The sequence below is a fragment of the Uloborus diversus genome, chromosome 1 (assembly GCF_026930045.1).
Source record: "Uloborus diversus isolate 005 chromosome 1, Udiv.v.3.1, whole genome shotgun sequence".
Lineage (NCBI taxonomy): Eukaryota > Metazoa > Arthropoda > Arachnida > Araneae > Uloboridae > Uloborus > Uloborus diversus.
The window spans coordinates 183,250,298-183,269,656 of NC_072731.1; the positions used below are offsets into that span (position 1 = coordinate 183,250,298).

The window sequence follows — 19,359 nt, forward strand, 5'->3', positions numbered from 1 at the left end:
TGTGAAAAAATGGACCTTTGTCATTTTTTTTCCCGGATCCGCTTTTGCTCTCGGCGACCCTGTTTTCAACAATTGGAATAAAAGTGACAAAATATTTTTTTCCGTAAAATTATTTAAAAATATGCAATCTTAAAATACCATTGAGGAGCATCCAGTTTCGAAAATTTGCTGGAGGAAAGTACGCGAACCTCTCCCATTTTTTTTAACATTCCCAAAGATGGTCTAAAACTGTGTTCTTAAATTAACAGTATCAAAAATTTTCTGGGAAAGTGCCCCGTCTCCTCCTCTCTCTCAGCATATCATCAATGAAGAAAGTTTTCAATCTCGTTTTTAGTGCATCAATTTCGAAAAATTTTCGGGAGGAGCCTCATGAAAACTCCTTTTCCTAACATCACTGAAGGTCAGCAAAAATTTCGTTTTTGGAACTTAATTTTCGAGTAACTGCCGGTGTCCTAGTCTTTACCAAAAAAAGGCTTTTAAGACTTCAATTTGAAAATTTTCTGATGGATGGTCTTGGAATCTATCTCGAATCAAAATCACCAAAGATCTTCTAAAACTGCGTTTTCAGAGCTAATATATTTTTAAAAATTTCATAGGAGAGCCCCCGGAACCGCTCTTCATACCATTTACTCGAAGATTATTTAAAATTCTGTTTTTGGATTTTCACTTCTGGAAAATTGCAGCAGGAGAAACCCTGAACCTACGCTCCCCTAATATCACCAAATATTGTCTAAAATTGAGTTTTTAAGACTACAATTTTGAAAATTTTCCGGGGGAGAGGTCCCCGGACCCCCCTATTTCAGACTCAATGTTAATCTTTCAATTAAGTTTATATTGCTAATACTTTAATGACTCCCAAAAGCCAGAAAGCTAAGTCCACTCTCTCACTCGCTCTTTGTATTGATACATGCGTTTGCAAAAATATTAAGGTGCTGCCAAACTCGTACCCGACCCCTCCCACCAGGTTTTTGACCTCGCATCGAGTCTGGGGGTCGTCAGGATATAGCAGTATAAAAAAGGGATTGTTTATGACAGGGTCCAGTAATGTATGTTTGTGTCGAGGGACCCATCACGTTCTAAGACGGCCCTAGTCTTTCCCCCATGAACATAGCTAGATTAGTTTCATATAACAGGGCAGGGCAATTAAGTTACTTGTTATGACTGCAGAAAAGGACATACATGCCAAGCAGTGTTATTATTAAGGAAATTTTGAATCTAGTTCCGGGCATTATAAAATTACTTAAATGGACAATTACAATCACAATTTTCCCCCAAAATAAGGTTTAGCTAATACTGTATCAATTTATTCACCATTAAAGCGCAGAAGTGTTCATATCTGTTAAATTTTGTTTAAATAAAACATATTTAGTTGTTAAGAATAATTTTCTCATATTTAAGTGCTATCCCAATCATTAGGTAAAATTTAATATCTATAAGAGCTATGGGGCCGCTACACCTCCTAATGCCAGGGCCGATTTTTTTCAACCAATCCGCCACTGATCCAGCCGTCAGTCAAACGGTTTTGAAAAGAGAAAATTCAACGAAAGAGAGAAAGCAATTAAAAAATGGTGATCAAGAGAAAAAAAATGTGATTGCTTGAAAGGAAAAGAGACGCATCAGTTGCACTGCATCCAGTCATCAGGAAACGATTTTGTAACGAGAAAACTACGAAATTAAACGAGATTAAACAATGGATGGGGGCGGTAAAAAAACGAATGATTGAGTTCCCGAGGAGGAAGAACTCTATATGTCTTAACATCTAGAAGCTCACACCTTTGAATTGAAAAAGGCGTTCCTGGAAACCCCGAAACACGTGTATTCTGTACTCTTTTTATTTGTACTTCACATTGCCGTTATACCTCATAGTATTTGAGATCGTTGGTGGGAATGCGCAACCCTGATTAATATACAATAATGTCTCGCTTGTGCGTCACTTTTATGTCTATACCTGAGCTGTAAACCAATTTCGAAAGTCCCAACAAAAAGTAGAAAAGTCAAAGTAATTAAACTTCCATTATACGCCACTGGTTCAAAGATATCCCTCACTCATGTGTCGCAAAAACTTTACTGTACTTTTTTTTTTTTTTTTTGTCACTCCCTTTTCCGAAATATTTGTATTTCAAAAACAATCTCTAACAAAGGAGGAGGAAAACCTGACACCGTCTGTCAAAAAAGGGAGTGAGTATAGCTTTGCATATAAAATTTCCAAAATAAGTTATCTGACATTTTTATCCTAGTACTGAAATTAGGTTGCAAATTGCAACACAAAGAAAATCAAATGTTTTGCAAGATGACGATTTGCCGGTGTTTAAAGTAGTAAACTTCATTTTCAGGCTTTTTAACAGAGTTTGTTTTAACTGAATTTATTGGTATTAAACGTTGCCGATTCCAAAAATGATCCATTGAGTTACATTACCGATTTCATTCAAAATGAAAGTTGCAAAACTGTTCAAGTTCAAACACAGGACAACGAAAACATAATAGAACAATTTAAAATCTCGAAAGCCAGCAAAAGCAGCTTTGAAGAACAAAAAGGCATTTCTTGCCCCTTTTTTTCTCTTTTATTTACTTGATTTTGAATTGATCTAAAATAACGATGTTCATTTGTATGTCTCTATCACTTTACGCATTTACTGGTCTGTCGGTCTCTTATGCCCACAGTTGTAGCGGGGGGGGGGGGGGGGGGGGGGGGTCGCCGTTGTCCAAAATATTTGGCTTTATATGGTAAAAATATTGAAAATGTAATGTTAAATTTGTTTCGTGTCACTTTTCTTTTAATGTGTTCACCCAAACAACAAGATGCATTTCCTCAAATATACTCCCCCCCCCCCAAAAAAAAAATCACTGCTAATGCCGACACATAATTGAGAAATTACTGTAGTTGTTTCGCTTGAACTTAAGGAATAGATTTTTTTTTTTCAAAAGATAGAAAACACAATTCTTTTATGTATTGTTTTATTAAAACATCTTTTCTCTTTCCTCGTAAAATATCAATAGAAAAGGTTTAAACTTAACAAAACTACAAGGTTTTAAAACTATTATACAGTAATTCAGACTGAGCCACATGTCGATAAGCTTTTCAGTTAGGAAGCTATTTTTCAATGTTTTTTAAGTCGTTGAAATTGCTCTTTCTACATTGTAACCGGCTCCGGGGCCAGATAATATTTATCCGAAAATTTTAGTTGAATGTGCAGAGGAATTAGCAGATGTAATCGCAAACATTTTCAATGCTTCTTATAATTCGGGGACAGTGCCAGAGGACTGGAAGCTGGCTAACATTACACCGCTCTTCAAGAAAGGGTCTAAAGGGAGTGTGGGAAATTATAGACCTGTGAGTCTAACTTCGGTGGTTTGCAAAATTTTTGAAACATTGATGAAAATTAAGATAGTAAATTTTCTAGAGACTAATAATCTATTGACTAGTTTTCAGTACGGTTTCAGGAAAGGTAAATCTTGTGCAACTAATTTATTACATTTCTATGACAAAGTTACCATGGCTTTGGACAATAAGAAGCCTGTAGATGTTGTTTACATTGATTTTCAAAAAGCTTTCGATAAGGTACCTCATGTTGCTCTACTTAGCAAATTAGCTGATATAGGAATAGGAGGGAAAACTTTCATTTGGGTAAAAAATTGGCTGACCGGAAGGAAACAAAGAGTAGTTGTAAGGGGAAATTATTCTAATTGGAGTGAGGTCTTAAGCGGGGTTCCTCAAGGATCAGTATTAGGGCCTGTTTTGTTCATTGTCTTTATGAACGATATTCACAAAAATATTTCTGGGAACATGAATTGTTTTGCTGATGATGTCAAAGTTATGGGGACTGTAGAAAATGAAGAACAAGCAAATCAGCTGCAAGAGGATCTAGATCATATTACGGAGTGGGCTGATAAATGGGGTATGGCTGTTAATGTTGGGAAATGTCAAGTGCTACATTTAGGGCATGGAAATAAGTGTATAAGTTATTATTTGCAAGGTCCAGTCATTAGTCAGGCAGACAAAGTTACTGATCTGGGGGTCCTAATAAGTCAGGATTTAAAGTTTAGCCAACAGTGCAGTATTGCTAGCAACAAAGCCAATAAGATGCTTGGGTTTATCAATAGATCTATTTCAAATAAATCTAAAGAAGTTCTTCTGCCCTTATATAGAAGTTTGGTAAGACCCTATATGGAGTATGCTGTTCAGTTTTGGTCTCCTTATCTTAAGAAAGACATTAATGTATTGGAAAGGGTTCAAAGGCGGGCTACAAGGCTAATAAGTGGACTTTCCCACTTAGATTATGATTCCAGGCTTAGAAGGCTAAAAATGTACAGTCTTGAGCAAAGAAGAGACCGAGGGAACATGATTCAGCTGTTTAAATTTATTAAAACGAAAGATGTTACGGGGCTAAAGTTTACCACTGAAAACAGGACAAGAGGTCATTGTTTTAAGCTATTTAAATCTCAGGCTAACATGGATATTAGGAAAAATTATTATTTTAGCAGGGTAGTGGAACCTTGGAACAGCTTACCGGAAGAGGTGGTAATGAGCAAAGGAGTAGACAGTTTTAAGAGGGCCATTGATCTTCACTGGGGATTGTAAATTGACTAGGACCAGTCTAGCTGGGCCCAGAGCCTGTTGCTGGTCGTCACTTTTGTATTTGTATTTGTATTTGTAATAGTCCAATCAAATTTTCTAAATGATAGATATATTTTGATAGTGGTAAGTGCATGGGGGAGTTTTTAAACGTTCAGATTTTTTTCGCCTTAAAAGTTGCACTACTTTTATTAAAATAAGTAATATTGCGCCCCCATTTTTTGAAGTGGCTCAAAATAACTCTAAACGTTAGGTCAATTTTGAACCAAGCTAATAATTTATTATAAACGATTTTCACAAAAGTCTGCCTGTCCGGAGATGGCCCTTGACCCCGCTTTATTCCAGAAGCGTCCATTTTCATAAATGTGTGATACCCAGAGGAAAATTGAAGAACGGAATTCTCAAGTGCAGTGATAACTATTAGTTCTTAATTTTGAATAACTATATATTATACAATGCTTTAGGCGTGTTTCTCCCATTTCACTCCATCGTATACAATAAAACTATTAAAATATAAGTGGGGCAATTTAAAATAGAGAAACTGGACTCAAATTTACAGTTACTCTGAATGACTGTACATAATTTATTTAATGCTCCTTAAAAATACACAGGAAACCGAGAAATGCAGAGTGGATTTGATTCTTCCGTTCCGTGTTAAGATAAAAGAATTAACTTCTAGTGTTGTTTCTCCTCTTTATGCGCAAAGAACCAAGGAATTTAAAAAGATCTCCATTCGTCTAGAAAACCCAGTCTTAAAATGCAGATCATCACTTCAAATTTCTGGCACGTCCGAGACTTAGTGGTCCGAAAAGCACATGCCTGATAGTCACGCTATGTCATTGAACTCTAACCTCATTATGATTAATCGCCAATTCCATGCCCGCAAAGATAAAAGGAGGAAAAAAGAACTTCAAGATTGCTTTTAGAAATTAAAGGGAGAGTCCGCTTTTCAGTTTGAAGCGATAAAATCCTCTCGACTTCGATTCGATCCCAAATCTAAAGCTGAAATCGATATCCAGGGGTGGGAGTGGGCTAGATGTCGCTAACAGCATCAAAAGGAATTGTTCCATTCCCGCAAAGGAACAGCCGCGAATAGCATTGATAATCTTATTGTGCCGACTCTTACTATCTTAAATTTCAGGAAATATACTTTTGGAGAGAGTTTATTACATTTTTCATTCCCTCTCAGACGATTGGTTTTCTTTCGTCCCGGAGAAATGAATTTCTTTTTCGATTCTAGTTCAAGGTTATGCACCTCGTGATATTTTTATCGTTAACAATGAGATTTGTGACTCAAAGTAATTGAAATAAATAAGTAAAACCTGTTAATTACTACGAGAGGCATCCATGACTTTTTTTGTTTGAAATTTGAGGAGATGAACCGAACAAAATCTTTAACCATTTGACTAATTCTGTTCCGTTTGACTAATGTGCAGATTTCGCCATAAAAAATCAATTTTTTTTTCAAATTACTTTTACGCATTGCAACAAATAAAATGGATTCTACACTTTACGAATTTCGCCGTTTTAAATCACATAGAAGTCAACGCTGCTGGTTCATCATTGGCTGACACGAATATAGAAATCATTCGAAACTACAGAGTATGTTGGACCATGACCAAAGCACTCTGTCTCTCGTTAAGTTTTCCAAACTGTTTTTAATTTTTCTTCGTTTTTTTTCTTATTTTATGCTTTTTAGGTACCTTCAAACTTCGTCGAAACAGTTTTAAAGTATTAAGCAGTAAGTTACCGCCCCTAAGCCAATGTTAAGGCAGAACTACATACAATATACGTAATATACACGACAGCTCGGTTATCCCATCCAGAGACTTCAGTTTCGTTTTTGTTATGGACCCATCAGTTTGGAATAGAGAATAACCGAGTTGGAGGGAGATACCATCTCATTAAAGCCGAGAGCGCCAACAAACTAGTAGATAAAGAAAATTTATCTCACCAGTGAGAATCCGCAGACATGGCGCAGTTCAACTCGTAAATTGAAGTTAAAACTTAGGTATTAAGCAGTAAGTTACAGTCGTTTAGCCAGGACTAAGGCCAGAACAACATGTAATATACCGGCAGCCCGGTTTTCCCACTCAGAGACTGCAGTTTCGTCCTTCTTATGGACTCATCAGTGAATGAGAATGACATCAATGAGATAACATCTGCCTCCCGCTCGGGTATTTCCTGTTTTAAACTGATGAGTCCGTAACAAGGACAAAACTGTTGTCTCTGGATGGGATAACAGGATTGTCGGTATATTGCATGCAGCTTTTAAGTTATTATCATTTTCGTTACATTGGCATTGAATTTCAAAATATTTTCTAGGAATCGTTTATTATCATTCATTCTCTCCACACATGTCCAATAACTGGATTCATTTCGAGCTCACAAAACTTACACTCTTCTTTAAACAGTTTTTGAATTTAATGATAGTATATTATTTCTTCTAAGCATCGTCCTCTCTGATTGCTCCACATGCGGCACTTTAAAAATTTTCTTCCAATATTTTCGGGTTCAAGTCCAAATCTCTGATCCATGATTAGCCGTCAGTCTGATCACATAGCTTTGTACCTACACCAAAAGTTGCATTTCCTATGTTTTCGCATTAGATTTTATTCGTTTTTGTAACCCAAAAAACTATGGTTACTGGTATCTAGCCTTTGCTTGATTTCTGGCGTATCATTATTTTACCGTTATAATTATGTAAAAATACTTGAAATCCGTAACTCTTTCTTTTTTTTTATTCGTTTACTTTCATTTGAGTGTCTGTTTCTTTGCAACACATAATTGTGTACTGAATCTTTTTAATATTGATTTTCAGTCCAAAAGCAATAGCTTTTGATACCAACTTATGGAACAAAAATACAGGAGTTATAGCCCGTTCAATTTAGACGTAAAAATAGAGATCAAATTACAAAAATTCCGGGAAAGTTAAATTTTTGTAGATATCTTGGGTTTAGCATTACAAATAAAGTGCCAAAAGTCCCCGTCGATCCCATGTGCGCTAAAAAAGTTATTCGGGGTCAAAGGTCAAAATTTTAGGTTTTTTGGATTTTTCTCAAAAACGGTAAGTTTTATCGAAAAGTACCTCAGACCAAAGTTGTCGATCTCAAAATTCTCTATAAAAATGGTCCTTATGATTTTTATCTCCAAGACCAAACCATTTCCCGGATATTGCGTACTCTCAAAAGACAGCCAGTCACTTACAGAATCCCCTCTACTCGCATGGCCTTGAATAACATCTGGCTATTCTAGTCCGTGTGGCGTCGTTCACATACCCAGGGGTGCCCAACCCACTAAGGGCATGGGCGCACCCCTCAATATCGCGGAGCCCCCCCCCCTCAAAAGCAAGAGCCCCCCTCCATAAACTGAGAAAAATACCCCTCAAAACAATCCCCCCCCCTTTAAATATTTTTTGACCTCTCAAACTGTAACCACATTTCATACAATAAAACATAGTTTGGCTGGCGAGTCGCATTATTATCTTGACTCCTGACAATGTTTGGCCTTAGTGATAGTTTGGCCCTAGTAGTCAAGATTTCTAGATTCTAAAATCCATCTCTCTTGGTTAGACAACAAACTGTGGTTGACGCTTCTTCACCTAATTTTGCGCATCGTCTCACTGCTTTAGTATAACGTGAGGTATTGGAATAAATACGTTTATTCACTCGAATTGCACGTTTAACTCTAAAAGAAGCATGTACGTCAGCCCACCTAGAAGGGGTCATGGCCCAGACTGCGCCATCGAAATTTTTAGGGGGATTGTTTTGAGGGGTATTTTTCTCAGTTTTTGGAGGGGGGCTCTTGCTTTTGAGGGGGGGGGGGGGCTCCGCGATATTGAGGAGTGCGCCCATGCCCTTAGTGGATTGGGTACCCCTGGGTATGTGAACGACGCCACACGGACTAGAATAGCCAGATGTTATTTAAGGCCATGCGAGTAGAGGGGATTCTGTAAGTGACTGGCTGTCTTTTGAGAATACGCAATATCTGGGAAATGGTTTGGTCTTGGAGATAAAAATCATAAGGACCATTTTTATAGAGAATATTGAGATCTACAACTTTGGTCTGAGGTACTTTTCGATAAAACTTACCGTTTTTGAGAAAAATCCAAAAAACCTAAAACTTTGACCTTTGACCCCGAATAACTTTTTTAGCGCACATGGGATTGACGGGGACTTTTAGCACTTTATTTGTAATGCTAAACCCAAGGTCTCTACAAAAGTTTAGCTTTCCCGGAATTTTTGTTGTTTCAATTGTCTAAATTGACCGGACTATCACACGTGAAATAACTTATTTTTTGGCCTCTTTCCAAGCTCTTGATTCCGAATTCTGATCACACTCTTGTTTCACATGCGATCGAAGCAAACTATTCGAAAGACTACGAATGGCATTTAAGTTTACAAATACTTTGATTTCTTCTTCACATCTAAAAACCAAGATTACCCATGAAAACTCTGAAATTATAATGCCGTTTTTCCATTTTGAAAGAATACAGCAAGATACCTCACCACGTGTGTCAGATAAGATGGTCGTCATGCAGCCTAATGATCTTCCGTTTCTTTCAGGATGAAGGTGACTTGCGAAGATGTCCTCCTGCATTACTTGTTGCCGACAGAATTCGTGGATTCGCCAGAGTGGGAATCCTGCGCCTCCAACACAGACAAACACTTCCAAGTAAGAGATGTTTTCATTATTTACATTTGAATTTCGTGCAAAAACGCAAAAATGTATCCTATCCCCAATTCCTTCATTACGGAGGGTCAATTGCCCCCTCTATATTGGAAAAACTAATATTTTTATACGTAAGTACGCACGTTTTTTGTTGTTTTTCGATAAATTATGCATCGAGTATCTACCTTTTGCTCCACAGTCTGGAAAAATTCGAAATTACGGATTCCCCCCCCCCCCCCCCCATTACGAGTAATTCACATGGCACTTAGTTTTTCAATTTTCACGTCCAGTTTCAGTTTTCTCGTCGGTTTGTGGCAATTAGATCCACTTTATCCCCAGCAAAAAAAAAAAAAAAAAAAAACGGAATAAGGGTAGCAGGTTATAGGGGTGCCATGTAAACGGGGCCATGATCTTATGTCTATTTCCAGAAACGGCAGGAGTGGGAGATCCGAAAGAGAAAATATATGTGTGTAGTTAGCGGTGGCGCAATGGGGCCTGAGTGAAGGATTCTCTGATTCGGATAATCTTTCCACTAGGGCCTAGAGCATCGGATTAACGGAAATGGAACATAAAATTCGAAGCTTAACTGTGTAGGACATGCGCACATATGGAATTGGGGAAGTAAAATCAATATTTTTCTCTTCCTGTCGAGCAGGTGACTCTCTCAGCGACCGAGCCCTGCCAACTGCTGTGTTGGGGCCGCAAGGAGCTGCAGACAATCCTGGCCACGAACCCGTTCCTGGACGTGGTGATGTACAATCTGATCGGAAAGGACATCACGCACAAGCTGTACTCGCTCAATGAGCAGCACCGGAAAGACGCCGCCGCCGGCGGGAAACTCTCGATCGCCGAGTCGCTCGACTTCTGGAGGAATCCCTCGGACAAGCAGCGCAGCCACTCGCTCGACACCCTGCACACGGGCAAGAGAGGACATGTCCGATCCGTCTTCTGGAAGAAGCCGGACAGGCTAGACAGGCGAACCAGCGCAGTTTTCGTCGAAAAGCTAGGTAATGTTGGAAGATTCGACACGAACGCATTGTCTGTCTTCGAGCGTTATTAGGGCGTTTAGGAGTACTGTCTGTCTGTAAAACATATGAAGTACTCAGAAGCAAATGGATTTAAGTATCAAAATACTTAAAAAAAAACGGAGATGACAAGTACAAATGGTATAAGACTCTTATATATTTAGAGGTAATAGGTGGTATTAGTAGCTTTGTCAACTGCTGTTATACAGCATGACTTAAAAACATTTCATTGAAAGCCTACATTTGAACTTTGCATGCGTTTTACATGAAAATTTGAAAAGTCCACTTTCATCCTTTTGCTTCTAATGCCTATGCCTGTCGAGAATATGCCATAACCCTACTAGCAAAATTTCTTGCATCAACCTTGACAGATCTTGATGTTATACTGACGGCGTCAATATTGACGTGTTTCATACAGCATAAAGCTTGCATAAAGATTAAAAAGCAACATTACAATAACAACACGTATGCAACATTGCATTCATCTTAAAATATCAATATTGATATTACCTTACAATAACAACATTGCATACATGTTGTCGCCGTCAAGATGATATTGATTTCATGCTGTCGCCGGCAAGGTAATTAGTACACAATAGAACAGGTGGACCTTCGTTGATACTTGCGCATGCGCGCAGTTCTTTCTACCCAGCGTCCCTCGCATTGCTGGCACATTCTTCCTGCTTCAACCTCAATCAGTTCAGAGGTGCTGCACGTGGCGTTGCATTCTTTTAGGCTTCGTTAAATTGGTTGCTTAGTTATTAGTGTGGAATAGTATTGTTTTAGGAAAAACTTATAAATGACTAATAACTGCATTTGTTTATTAATATAGTACTAAACAAGTCATATCGCAGACGATGTGCGATCAGTATTAGAAATTGCCGAAAATAACTTTTTTCGTCCCTAGACTTTGAAACAAAGGACATGAAGCCCAGAATTTCGTATTATTACTTCAATCTCATGTAAGATTAATTTTATTCAATGGTATTTATGTTATTCTTTAAGTTAAATTCATATGTTTTGTCCATGGGATATTTTCAATGCTGACCTCCATTTGAAAATGTACTTTATTGTATTTATTTATTATTTTGCTACCTTTACTCTTAAATGTGCTATAAAAACTTCCGCAATTATTCCTAACTAGGCATTTTATGTCTTTATAATACAATTAGAAGCATGAATTTAAAAAACAAGTCAAGTATTACGCAAAACGAAGAAACTTTCATTTTTTAAATTAAATTGCGAGTACTATTAATATCTTTATATGAATTTCCGATCAGATGTCAGCTTTAAGAAAATATTCTTAGGCTAGAAAATTATCTTGAAGAATAACAGAAATAATTAAAGAATGAAATTTAATTCTCGAGTTTGAAGTGCAAATAATACAAATAAATAAATGGATAAAACACCTTGCAAACGTGCTGATTTCATACTGTCATGTCAATGTATCTTGATATTATCCTGTCATATCAATAGGTATGCAAGATTACAAAAGCAAGATCATCTTGCCTAGACCTTGATTTCATGCTGTCATGACAACATCTTGATATTATCCTGTCATATCAATACGTATGCAATGTTACAAAAGCAGCCTACCTTGATATTTTCCTGATATTATGCTGCATACACCTTGTCAGTCAATATTGTGGCAGCCTGCTGACAGCATAAAGGGAGTAACATAACAACATTGAGGCAGTATTAATGCAAGATGATTTTTCTTGCATGTCAACCTTTATGCAATACTGAGGCAAGATATTTTGCTTACTGGGAAGAGGGCAGTCCACATCGTGTGGCCGTGGTGGCCTGATTGGTAAGGCATCGGACTTGTGACCGGAGGGTCTCGAGTTCGATCCTAGCCGGTCGAAGATCCACCGTCTTCATTAATGGTGACTGGGGAAGGTTAAATATGCTCATGGTCACAAATAACTAAGTGAAACGATAACCTTTGGGGGTGCTGGACCAGTAATTGCTCGGCTTCTAGTCTGGATTAAAAAAATCAGAGCTGTCTTCAGAGGATGGATGTCTCATCTAACTGGTTAAACCATAAACAGTGGTAAGTGCGGGGGATCCTGGAGTGAAAGGTTCACATTGTGTTACAGCACGTTTGACGGCAATGCTTAAACTTCTCCCAATGCCCCATGGAGGTACAAAAAGTACTGGGATACTTCCTAATACAGACCTTTTTTCACTTGGTGAAGCGCAACAACTCGAAGTAGTAGGGATGCAATAAGTTGTCAGAAGTCTTCTACAGAAATAGGACGCTATACTGACGCTAGAGATATTCATAATTGTGAAAGTGCTTCCGTTTCGAGATTTTGTGCACGAAGTACTGATCTCTCGATTCTGTCACATAAATGATTGATGAAATTCATGTCGGGTGATCTATGGAGTTAAATTATTTACTGGAACTGTACAAAATGTTTTTCTAGCAAGTTGCCATTGTTTTTGTCTGCTAAGTGACATGATACAATACCATCCCTAAAAATTCTATCGTTATTCCTGTAAATGAACTCCACAAATAATTGCGAGTGGTCTTTAAGTAGCTGACGTAAACATTTTCAGTCAGTCTGCGGTTCAGTTGGATCAGAGGACTAAGTCCATGATCCAACTGACATGTAAAAACAGCTCACACCGTTATACAGTCAACACCAGGTTGTACTTACACTGCACAGTGCTTTGTTGAAAGCTTGGGTTCATGGCTCGTATGGATTCGGCGCCACTCTCGACCCCTACCATAAGCACTTAACTGAAATCACGACTCAACTGAATAAGCCACGGTTTCCTAAGTCTTTCCTAAGTTCCAACCGATACTGTGACGAGCCCAACAGCAGGTCTACAGGTGATTTCGTTCTGGTTTGGAAGGCACTCGAGTCTGTCTTCTGCTGCAGTAGGCCATAAAAGTCAAATTTTGCTACTCTGTTCCAATGGACACATCTGTTGCATGTCTCACATTTATTTCTCTAGTTATTTAACGCCTTGTTATTATTTAACTCGCTGGTGTAGCTAGTAATTTAACTCGCTGGTCTCGGTCATTAAGTGCAGGCGTTGCCCATGGTTATGATGAAACTAGATATTTTCGCTACTTTTTTGACACTAAGAATATTAGAATGTTGAATTTCTCAATGTATTCGGAAATAGAATTTTCCACGCTCCTAAAACCATTCAATTTGCTTCCATAATGGGGATCGAAACTTTTTCACGTGAATCACTTGAGTACAAATGAAAAGCCTAATGAACTGGCTATTTATACATTTTGTACGTGACGCTATTATCATCTATATTTGCTACTGTTATCCCACGAATTTTGTCACCTCAGGGTAGGGGATAACTTGTTTGCCTCAGTAATAAATAAAAGCACCGAGAGAATGGAATAAAGTATTCTCCCGCTCTCTGTTAGGGACATCCAATCAAGTCATAAAAATTGCTTTGATCTTCGCTTACTCAGAACAGTTGGGGTTGATGATTTAAATAATATCGTTTGAACTAGGAAAGGAACATATAACAATGTTGTTAAATGTCTATGAATCAATCAAACTTTTCAGCCGATTCTTTTTACAGCAACATCTCTGAGTTCTGCTTCTAATCACGCTTAGCACTAGGTAGGAGACCAAATGAGATATCATCGCACATATGGCGTTATAAGTTTTTCAACAATAATTTTACCTACCTTTCTTTGACAGAGTTCAAAAGAATTCTCGCAGTTTGAAGTAAATTTTTATTACGGCAATTGCAAAAGTTACTATGATGATGCTACCAAAGTTCTTAGATCCCTAGATGAAATCGATTGCTTCTTGTAATTTTTTTTTCATGTATCAGCACTGTTGGGACATTTAGCAAATGCATGCTTTTTTTTTTGCTGAGTGAAGCATTTGTTAATATTTAAGTTCGAAATTTGCTTATTCAATTTGAAAATCTGTTCTTTATTTTGCAAAGTTGATTATAAGCAAATTCACTAGCTAATTATTTGCTTCGAAATTATCATCATTTTGAAGACAGTTTTACTTCATTTCAAAAGTTAGCTTTTAGCTTTGAGCATACATCTAATCTATATTTTAAATTTTAGCAATTGCTTGCTTTGAAAAGTTTCATAGAACTGTTGAAAAGTAACAGTAACTTTTTCAAAAATATTATTTGTTTTAAAACATATACAACAGACAAAATTTATTTCATCGCAATAAAATATAGTGCTTAAAAGTAAACTGAAAACTACGTCATACTCTATTAATATTTTTAGATCATGAGCTAAATTAATGTAGAAACAAGTTTTACATCTTCATTTATCAAATAAGCAGGTATTACTGAAGTGTGGTATCTCGCTTGGACATAAATTCGCTTTTCAGCAAACGTTGTTTCGAATAAACTAAAATAAAGGAAATAATAAACAAATATGTAAGGACGAAAGGATTAAAAAAACACTGCAAATGTTATTTTAAAAATATTTCAAGCACGAGAGCTTGCATGTTGTTTATATTTAAATCAGTTACTTTTTTTGCATGTAGCAGAACAAGTGATGATTTGAATAATCTTATACAAAAAATGAATAAATAAAATAAAACAGCTAGAGATTATGAATTTTGCATGTGAAATATAAATAGTATAAGACTAATATCACTCTAGCAGGACATTAAAAACTGCGTATATAAAATCAGTTGGTCGAAAAATATTAGGATTTTCATTTTAGTTTAACACTATGTTTCGAGTACAAAATATTCTTTAAAAAAAATGCAGCATTGCATTTAATTAGCATCGGTAATTGATTTTTAAGTAGCTATTAGCAATTAAATTTTAAGGGAGGGTGGCCCAAAGCGGGTAGGTTTTCGAAGAACGCTCGAATATTGTAGTTTTTGGATTTTTATCACAACTTCGGTTCTATTTCCTAGCAGGGTTCTTGAATTTCAAAATAAAAAGTGATTTTTGCGTTATTTCAAACCCAATATTTATTTATTATCAAACTTTGCTAACATTTGAAAAACCCGCTTTGCCATATCTAAAGCGGGTAAGCTTAACTAATTGTGATTTGGTACATTTGCCAATCAAATATGAAGTTATAAATTATTAAACTAATTGACTGCCATTATAATAAAAAAGTATAAAAATGTTGTACTCATCCAACTTAAAGTTAGCACATTTGTGTATAAAACATAAAGAAATAACTCATTAAATTAATAGACTAATTAATTGCCATCCTAAAAATAACTTTTTAAAATTATACTTATCCTATTGAAATAGAAAATCTAAGTCAGCACACAAGAATTAAAAATAAATATATGATTAAATCCTCCGCTTTACCCACAGGCACGTTTTTTATTTCAATAATTATTACCTTACATTTAAAGAAGAAACAAACGAAATGACTATCGTAATTTGTCGGTGGGTGATGTCAGAATAACGTACAATCAATAAAATAAGCTGGTCTTCGACTAATCACAAGTTACAAAACTTCATTTTTTTTTTTTAAAGAAATGTTTTTTTTTTTTTTTTGAAATTTAAGCCAGGTTGAGCCATGCCGCTTCACTACTGCTTCGCTGGGACTGATTAAAACGCGGGGGTGTTCATGTAAACACGACATACGTATGCATTACCGCTTACACACCATGGAGGGACATACGAAAGCCTACCCGCTTTGGGCCACCCTCCCCTGTATTTATGATTTGTTAAAATCTAGAACTTTTACTCCTGGTTTCGCTTTAATGTGGTTCTTCACATTTCAATAGTTTTTCAAAACATTAATGGCTGTTAACTAAAACAAAATTATAGTTTGTGAGAATGAAAAATTACTGTAAAGGTATCTTATCGCTTCAAGGTTGTTTTCGAAATATTTGTTGCCTAGTCATAAAGTTAAATGAAGAAAAATATTTACATAAATGAATATCCAAACATTCCAGGGTTGTCATAACAAAACCAAGTGCAACATTGTTGTTCATCGTAAATCAAAAGTAACAGTATGCAAGTTTAAATTCGACACAGCTATTAGTGTCCAATGGGAGTCCCTCCAAACCATGAAAGTATATAACTCATTCTATAAGCTTTTTTTTTTTTTTTTAAGTTGACACGTGAGAAAGCTATTGATGAAGAACAAGATCCTAGCCCAGTAAGCAAAATATCTTGCCTCAGTATTGCATAAAGGTTGACATGCAAGAAAAATCATCTTGCATTAATGCTGCCTCAATCTTGCTATGTTACTCCATTTATGCTGTCAGCAGGCTGCCACAATATTGACTGACAAGGTGTATGCAGCATAATATCAGGAAAATAACAAGGTAGGCTGCTTTTGTAATATTGCATACATATTGATATGACAGGATAATATCAAGATGTTGTCATGACAGCATGAAATCAAGGTCTAGGCAATATGATCTTGCTTTTGTATTATTGCATACGTATTGATATGACAGGAAAATGTCAGGATACATTGACATGACAGTATGAAATCAGCACGTTTGCAAGGTGTTTTATCTATTTATTTATTTGTATTATTTTCACTTTAAACTCGAGAGTTAAATTTCATTCTTTAATTATTTCTGTTATTCTTCAAGATAGTTTCTAGCCTAAGAATATTTTCTTAAAGCTGACATCTGATCGGAAATTCATATAAAGGTATTAATAGTACTCGCAATTTAATTTAAAGAATGAAAGTTTCTTCGTTTTGCGTAATACTTGACTTATTTTTTAAATTCATGCTTCTAATTGTATTATAAAGACATAAAATGCCTAGTTAGGAATAATTGCGGAAGTTTTTATAGCACATTTAAGAGTAAAGATAGCAAAATGATAAATAAATACAATAAAGTACATTTCCAAATAGATGTCAGCATTAAAAATATACATGGACAAAACATATGAATTTATCATAAAGAATAACATAAATAACCATTGAATAAAATTAATCTTACTCGTGATATTGAAGTGATAATACGAAATTCTGGACTTCATGTCCTTTTTTTCAAAGTCTAGGGACGAAAAAAGTAATTTTCGGCCATTTCTAACATTGATCGCACATCGTCTGCGATATGACTTGTTTAGTACTACATTAATAAACAAATGCAGTTATCAGTCATTCATAAGTTATTCCTAAAACAATACTATTCCACACTAATAACTAAGCAACCAATAATTTAACGAAGCCTAAAAGAATGCAACGCCACGTGCAGCACCTCTGAACTGATTGAGGTCGAAGCAGGAATACAGTTAAGTTATTGAAAAAACACAAACAACTAACGAGCTAAGCTTAACTGGAGTGGTGCACCTTCTTGCTATAGATTGAAGTTACTAGGTTTGTTCTACACTGTAAAAACATTCCGAAACGTTAGTGATTATTTCCGAAGAATCTTTAGGGATTTGACAGGTTTTTATCCATCTCTTGAGAAAATCAAGTACCTTTGTCAAAAAGCTTAATGAACTGCTACAAGTTGCACGAATGTAGACTTCTTATTGGTGTGAAAAATATTTTTACCTACCAGTATTAATATTAATTGGGAGTACTTGATAAGTGTTTCGGCTGCAGCTCGCTTACGGCCCGTCTAGAAACTAATAAGTCTCATATGTGCAGCAATGCTTTTGGAGTTTTCTTGATAATGCAGGAAGGTGCCAAGCTATTATATTAAACCTACATAATATTTTTCTGAAGTAGAGACACGACTGGTTTTAACCGGGGAGATTACTGAATTCTTCAGGAAGATTCCTGAATAATTTCAGGAAGGTTACTGAATTTTAGAGGAAAACTTTTCTGCTTTTGCAAGATATGTTACTTACAGAAATCGGGAACATCCAAGCGCGCCCATATGGGGGGGGGAGTGGGGGCTCAAGCCCCCCCCCCCCCCCGAAATTAGAACTTCCTTGCTTTTAAGTACTTTTTACTTTGCAAAAATGTAAAAGCATTTCTTCTCCAGCAATTAATGAATAAGTTATTAAAAATGTCAAACTTTAATAACTCTAATCTGTACTGAAATCGGTTTCTATGGGGAAAATATCTGAGCCCCCCCTTAAAATCTTGCATATGGGCGCCCTTTGGTACATCAGCTGCCCATTGTTTTTCAGGAATGTTTCTGAATTGTTTTTACTGGAGCAGCAAACAAATTTTTGGCATATAAAAATAAATAAGTCGTTAACAGTTTTCTCATGAACAGATGGCAAACAATTTTCAACAGTTATTTTCGATGAACAACAAAGTTGTACTTCTTTTCACTGTTAACAGTCTTGTAAACAGAGGAGATTCATTTATACACATCTTGTGTAGTAAAATATTATTAGTCTTCGCAATATCACTTGGTTATAATGATATGCACAACCTGCTTTAAATGTTTTTCTGCTTTAAATGAAAAAAAGTGCTGCTCACTTTTTTTCACTGCTTACGCACTTTTTCCTTTTGCAGGCGATTCACGCACCATAAACTTTTCAGATCCAGGCCCTGTGAAACACAAGAGAAGGTTCCCACCACGGGAATCGGAATTTGAAACACCCATTTGAAACAAGAGCTGCCGTCCACATGGAGAGAATAGTTGTGATCTACTAGTTCTACGAAATTCATGAGCAAACCCGTGGCATTCCTGTACGAAATACAATCTTGATATATCGATATTCGGTATAAAGTCAATCCAATGTTGGCCTAGAAGTTCTGAAACTTTTCAGCTATACAAAACTATTCTTTACCCAAATGTTGCGACTACACTTGTGGTAAAGTTAACCTGATACTGTCAGCTATCTAGATGCGGCACAAGCATGTTAGAAAAAAAAAAAAAAAAAAAAGTAAAATTAAACAAATAAATAAGGTAATTAAAATGTAAACTAATGTTTATCAACGTTTGTCAATGCAGAGCTCGTTTTTTTTTTTTTTTTTTTTTTTTTTTTTTTTTTTTTTTTTTTTTTTAAAGAAGCTATTCCATATGCATTATTTTTTTCACAATTTGCAGTGGAAAGATTTAGAATTCAGCTAACAGCAGCAAATAAAATATTATCAATCATTCCGCCATAATTGTTTGCAGCTTTTTATATTTTTCTACAATTTGTATTTATAAACTTACATTTTATCTATTTTATAATAAATTTAATATATGTATTTTTACAAAAACTTGACGTTTATTACATTTTAGC

General features: G+C 36.0%; 1 protein-coding gene across 1 annotated transcript in view; it reads left to right on the forward strand.

Annotated features, from left to right (window-relative positions):
* LOC129223575 (blood vessel epicardial substance-like) overlaps window positions 1–19,078 on the forward strand; it is a 39,088-nt gene extending 20,010 nt beyond the window's left edge. The window contains exons 4-6 of the mRNA XM_054858073.1: window positions 9,139–9,247; window positions 9,900–10,251; window positions 18,641–19,078. Coding sequence (XP_054714048.1) covers window positions 9,139–9,247; window positions 9,900–10,251; window positions 18,641–18,735 — 556 coding nt within the window. The 3' untranslated portion in view covers window positions 18,736–19,078. The remainder of the gene's footprint in view (window positions 1–9,138; window positions 9,248–9,899; window positions 10,252–18,640) is intronic.
* The last annotated feature ends 281 nt before the right edge of the window (window positions 19,079–19,359 follow it).